Source organism: Sinocyclocheilus anshuiensis, unplaced genomic scaffold, assembly GCF_001515605.1.
Source record: "Sinocyclocheilus anshuiensis isolate Anshui unplaced genomic scaffold, SAMN03320099.WGS_v1.1 scaffold817, whole genome shotgun sequence".
Lineage (NCBI taxonomy): Eukaryota > Metazoa > Chordata > Actinopteri > Cypriniformes > Cyprinidae > Sinocyclocheilus > Sinocyclocheilus anshuiensis.
In genome coordinates this window covers 144,052-150,686 of record NW_015536521.1, presented here as the reverse complement: position 1 = coordinate 150,686, position 6,635 = coordinate 144,052, and the positions used below count along the sequence as shown (strand labels likewise).

The following is a 6,635-nucleotide window of genomic DNA, read 5'->3' as shown; positions in this document are numbered from 1 at the left end:
GCCTGTCTGTGTGACGTCACACAGACAGGCATCTGAGATTGACTCGATTTGAGAAAGGGGTAAAGATTTTAGTAGATTAAAAAAAATACTGGGTGGATTTTTATCATTATAGGGTGGGTTGTGTACACACACTGCCAACACACATTTCAGTTCAAACAACTTGTAAAAGTGCATGTAGCATCCTATGACCCCTTTAAAACATTTATTTTTATTTTCCCTCAATATCTATTCCAATAATTGAAGAACAAACAGTTTTTGAAATTTCTGGAATCACAAAATAAATTGTGGATAATTAATTTATCAATACTACCAGTTTCCGATAATAAAAAAGTTTGAAATAAAGTGGATTTGTCATAATTACAAAGATATTTTCTTGTCTTAAATGACATAAAAGTGTTAACTACAAAAAAAAGTCATTAGAATAATCATGATGAATTACAGTATTTTAATCTATTGATGGCACTAATATTTTTTATTTTTAAGATCTGTTTTATAGGTATGACAAAGCTACAGGAATTTTTTTTCTGCTTTTCTCTAGAGAAAAAGGCCTTAGTAATCTCACATGTGTCTCCTCAGATGTTTCAGAAGAGATCTCAGCAGTGTTGTACATTGTCCTCGGTTTTCCCAAAATAGCAAAGTCTGCAATCAAAAGACAGAGCATTGCTTTGTTTAAAAAAGTTGTCTGGACAGTTGGAGAATACAGAGATTTGTGCTGTTTCTGATTTCACAAAATGGTGACGGCTTGGCTCATGAATATTAATTACCTTATGCAGAAATGATTTAGCATAATCTTTCAATGTTTTGATAAACAATGTCGACATGAGATATTGATCTTGGAGATCAAGTATTTATTTATTTCCATGTCAAAACTTTTAGTTAATTTAATCAAATTTTAGTGCAATTTAATTAGATTTTTTTTAATGATGTTACCTTATTGCATATGGGGAATCTGGGTTCTAGTTCCTCCTAATCAGACTTCTATTTTAATAAAATGAAAGCATTGTACATAAATGCATATAAAATAAATATCGACACATTTCACTGGAATGGATAGCAAGCCGCAGAAAGGCTGTGTGAACATTGCCGTTGGTGCTTTCCATAAGTGATAACTACAACAAAATGTGTTTATGCTTTACATACTAGTGGCTAGAGGACTAACAGCATATATTAATAGGCTTCCGGAATGTCTTGTACATACAGTATATCTTGGATTATAGTCAACATATGAATTAATAAGCGGCCATATTTAGCATTGTTCTGCCAACTTTTTATCCAGCCATTTCAATAGGAATGCGATTGGAAGCGCAAGCATGAGGGGAAAAGGTTTCCTTACAGATTTCGCAACAGGTTCAAATTGGTTCTGACTAACAGAAAGCTGCTTGGTTTGAAAGTGACATTTCTATACTATAGACAATAAACAATGGACCCTTTTTCCAGTGAAAATTCGCTGAAATTTCACTAGTGTGACCACATGTTTCGATTTATTAAAATTCACATGACCAAGGAGACCAAACATATACAGAAGCAACGCAAGAACACACACACTTGAATGGGATGTATTTTTACTGCTGTTAAAATCCTATGCTAGGCCTAGTCTCATTATCCCAGCAGCAGGAACATGATATTTCTCTTTTTCCCCCTCAAGTCAAACATGAATTATTTAGCTTTGTGTTGATCACGTTGAGTCTCTGCCCTGAGCTTCCCTCCCCAGTTCCCCTACTGTAACTCTCTCACTCTGAGCTGTGTATGTTGCTGCTAGCCTCAACTCAGCAATCCAAAATGCATGTTTTTCTCACTGAATTGCCCATATATCTGAAGTCTTATTCTGAAATCCTGCTCTGAGTGACTGTGTCATCATGGACAATGAACAATGTGTAGCATTTCTTCTCAATGGCACTGTAACTGCACTCAGTAATTATTTCTGTACAGTGTGGGGCGAATCTTCGCAAGCACACATGCGTAAATAATTCACCATGCCAATGTTTTGTTGAAGCCAAGTCCCACATTATCAGTGTACACATTTGTGAGTCATAACGGAAAGAAACTGCCTTTGCCCCAATTTTTGGTGCAGATATTGTTTTCTCCATCTAATTTCTAAGTTGAATTTTCACGCAGCTGAGAATCGGCACCTTTATCAATTATTCACATCCAGCTCTTTGGAAGCTTAATAAGCAGCTGTTATTATGACTTGTCAGTCAACTAACTCATAGCAGCTCTGGCTTTGTTTTTGTGATAAAAGGCCAATGTTGCATTGCTGTAAGTGAGCTTAACGAGCAAACGATGATGTTAGGCAGACATGATTCAAGAAAAACAGTTTTTTGTGGAGTCAAGTTAACAGAGAGTCATTTATGTTTTAAGAATGGGTCAACTAGGTTAGTTGACTCTAACCATCATCTAATTAATAAGTGAGGTCAGTTATTTATTTATTTTTTTTTAGTGGTGGTGCTTTATTTAGCATGTTAACTGTTATCATGCTAACTCCATCCATTTTATTTATTTATGTTTTCATATTTTTTGAAAGAAATGCATACTTTTTTAATCAAGAATGCATTCAGTTGATTAACAGTGACAGGAAATAAGATTAAGATTAATTTTATTAAGATTAATTAAGAATAAGATTTCTATTTCAAAATATGCTGTTGTTTTGAACTTTCTATACATCGAAGAAACCTGGAAACAATTTTCATGGCTGCCACAAAAATATTAAGCTGCACAACTGTTTTTAACATTGATAGTTATAAGAAAAATTGCTTAAGTACTAAATCAGCATACTGTATTATAATGATTTCTGAAAGATCATGTGACATTTTTTGTTACTTGAAATAACATAGATGTTAATGGTTAAGTAGATGTTAAGTTTAAGTTTTTTAATATTTTATTGCATTTCAAATAGTTTCCAAGGCAACGTTTCTCATTTTCATTTAGTTTAACTTGATGTACTATAAAAACAACTACAGTATATAGACATATTTAAATATAAAACCAATAAAAATGTCAAAAACACAGCAAAATTGCTTTATCTTTATCTGAAATTAAAACAAAAGGTGATATTATAAAAACAAATTCAAAATATTAATTAAAAACTACACATTATTAAAAATGCTACTTATATAACCCTTCTAAAGACTGGAGTAATGGCTGCTCAAAATTCAGCTTTGTAATAAATTGCATTTCAACTGTTTTCTATTGTAATTGAATGAATTAATTTTATTTTAAAGAGTAATAACTGAATTTAATTTAACTGAAATGTAATTTAACTGGATTTTTGATCAAATAACTGCAGCCCTGGTAAGCATAAAAGACTTCTTTTAAAAATGTTTCTATGTTCGGGCAGCCATTTGGATTTAACAAACAAGTACTTCAATCTGTATTTTTCCAACACACAGTACTACTGTTGATAAACATATATAGTGGGGTCTCAGAATCTGAATCATGAAATGATGTAGTTACAATATCCCCAGAGAATAGTTGCAACTGACCACCGAGTTACGCTAATACAACATAACTGATTTATCAAAAGTGACTATAACAATCAAGTTCTAATGTATACTTTCTGTTTTGTGTTTCCCTCAGCCGTTCCCTTCCCCCTGAGTCACCGCCTCACCATGAAGGAGGTGTTTGACTGTGAGGGGAAACCAAGGGTGGATCTACTGAAAGCCCACCTCACTAAAGAGGGCCGAGTGGAGGAGACCGTGGCCCTTCGAATCATAAATGAAGGGGCCTCTATCTTACGCCAGGAGAAGACCATGCTGGACATAGAGGCACCTGTCACAGGTACTTCCCTATTCTTTCCTCCTTTCCTCACATACAATATGAAAATAAATATACAAAGTACTAAAAGGATGGTTTTTTTAAGTGACTATGTATGGAAGCCCGTTTCTGCCACTGAATAAAAATTAACACAAGGTAATTGCGACTTTTTATCTCACAGTTCCAACTTTTTTCTCACAATTGCGTTATAAAGTCAGAATTGCAAGATATAAATGCAATTCGTAAAACTAAAGTCAGTTGTGAGATATAAACTCGCAACTGTAAAAAAAAATAGTCTCTCTTTTTTTTCCTCAGAATTGGACTTTATGTTACGGAGCCCCGCACATGGCATGCAGGAAAAAAATAGTAGGCTTTCGTTCCCTCGATTTGCTAAATCGTGCACACGATTTATAAATCGAGAGAACGAATTAGTAAATTGTGCGCACGATTTAGCAAATCGAGGGAACAAATTAGTAAATCGAGGGAATGAAATAGTAATCGTGTGCACGTTTTAGTACATCGAGGGAACGAATTAGTAAATTGTGCACACGATTGACTTATTTTTTCTTGCATGTCATATGCGTGGCTCCGTAATATGTCATAATTCTGAGAAAAGATGTCAGAATTGCGAGAAATTTTTTTTGAGATATAAACTTGCAATTGTGAGTTATAAAGTCAGAACTGCGAGATATAAACTTGCAAAAAAGGTTTTTATCAATTGCAAGTTTATATCATGCAATTCTGAGAAAAAATTTCAGAATTGTGAGATGCAAATTCGCAATTGTGGGAAAAATTGTGAGATAAAAAGTCACAATTGTCTAGTTTTATTTTTATTCTGTGGCTGAAACGGGCTTCCATAACTATCTGTGCCATGTCTTGCAGCAGGGTCGGATGTATTTTCAGACATTAGTCGATAAAGAGCGTCTGTGCATTAGTATCTGTGTGTGTAGCCTACATAATGCAGTTTGTTATCTGACGCTGTCTGCACATGTTAACTGTATATCCGTGACAACCTGCTTTGATACCGTTAGCAAACAGGACTAAAGAGCAGCAAGACAGCGAGAGCTTGAGAGAGAATGCACAATCCTGACCTCAAATACAAAAATAAACTCCAAAACACCCGACTGGAAGTTCAAAGAATGAACAAGGCCGACGTAAACAAAAGGCGGCAAAGCGAGCAAGCGCTCGAGGTGTTTCCGTATGAAGTTTACCTGTGAAGGTAGCTGTCACTTTGAAGTTCGATCCCTTGTATGCGTGTGAACGTGTATGTGTGTGTGTGTTAATTCCCTCCTTACCTGTCATCACATTACTATGAGGTGAGAATTGAGGAAAAATAGTTTTAAATTAAAACTAGGGTAATGTACGTACCACATAAGGCATGTCTTTGTCTATTCGATGGATCGTGCATCTCTGCGTCTGAGCGTTTTTTCGCTTTTATCAGTGTCTGTGGATAATCAATGGAGTTGAGTACTTGATACCCGCGTCCATCTGCAGGAGTGTGTCAGCACACCAGCTGGCCGTGATTTCCGCTGTCTCATTCGCGTATGAGCCGCTTACTCCTGAAAGAAGCAGGCCCTTGTGTAACCGCACCAAAAAATAAAAATACGCAGAGATAATGGACAATATTATGATTAATTTTTCTTTGTAATGTGATTCTGCTTGCCCAAATGGTACATCTCCTTCACGCTGGTGAAATTGCAGTGTTTTTAATTCTGTTTTAGTTGCTTTGAGTTTTGTTTATTTAATTTGAATGTGTGCTATAGAAGTGAAGTTGCTATATACTTCAAAAGTCATTTTCTTAATTAGTATTTTGTCTTGTTTTTAAGTGTAAGGATAAAAAATCCTTAAAACAAGATGAAATGACCTGAGAAGCAACATTTTTAAGATATTAATTTTTAGTTTCAAAGAAAATATATGTTGAGTTTTGTTTGTTAGTTTTCCTACTCTACTGGCAAATATTTTTCTCTTGTTTTAAGCATAAAACTCACTTTTTATTTATTCGTATTTTTTGCAAATAGGGTAAAAAAACAAAATAATAATAAAAACAGCAATAATTATTGTTGTATGTGTGTTGCAAAAATACTGATGAAAAATTAGTGTTTTGCAGTATGGGCGGGCTGTAAAACAGAGACAACTTATGTTAAAATCACTGCACCAAAGGCCGTTCTTGGCAGCCGAGAAAGTCACACGGTCACAAGCTTCAGTGCATCAGGAGTCGCTCTCTGCTGTGTTTTAAGACACAAAGCATTTGAGTTCACGCCAGTTCAGTCACAGTCTCACAGGAAGAGTTCAATTCCACCATGCACTTAGATTTGTCTGGTACAGTGCAGCTGTTAAAATCCATCAGTTGATCAGAGCGACCTACAGAGCGAGAGAGAGATAGAGAGAGAGAGAGAGCGGTTCTCTGCTGCAGAACACACCTACACCTCTGAGTCATCTGCATCTAACAGCTCAATATTCTCTCTCTCCCTCTCTCTAAATCTCTTCCCATCATCCAGTTCATGTATGTATGTATGTGTGTGTGTGTGTGTGTGTGTGTGTGTGTGTGTGTGCTTGATTGTGTGATGTCTGTCCCCGTGCTCAGAATATTTGCCCAGATCAGCCAAAATTAGGGCAAGTGAAGTTTATGCCTGCCGATCGTCTATTATTAATATCAAAGGGATATGAAATATGCAGGAGGCACAGTGTACACAAGGACCCGTCATTGACAGTAGATCCGCTTCTTTTGTGATGCAACATAATGGCAAACAAAGACATATCTGCTGCCATTTGTCACTACCTTCACCCAGCTGTATTGCCATCACCTCATGCTATTGTTAATCAAGTCTGCTTACACAATCACACAGATGTACACACACACACACACACACACACACACACACTCA

At 35.7% G+C, this 6,635-nt stretch overlaps 1 protein-coding gene across 2 annotated transcripts in view; it reads left to right on the top strand.

The window, feature by feature from the left end:
• The window catches only part of LOC107693681 (serine/threonine-protein phosphatase 2B catalytic subunit alpha isoform-like), a 58,835-nt gene that overhangs the window by 18,752 nt on the left and 33,448 nt on the right, over window positions 1-6,635 (top strand). For both annotated transcript variants that reach the window (XM_016493157.1, XM_016493149.1), the window contains exon 2: window positions 3,574-3,774. In XM_016493157.1, coding sequence (XP_016348643.1) covers window positions 3,574-3,774 — 201 coding nt within the window. The remainder of the gene's footprint in view (window positions 1-3,573; window positions 3,775-6,635) is intronic.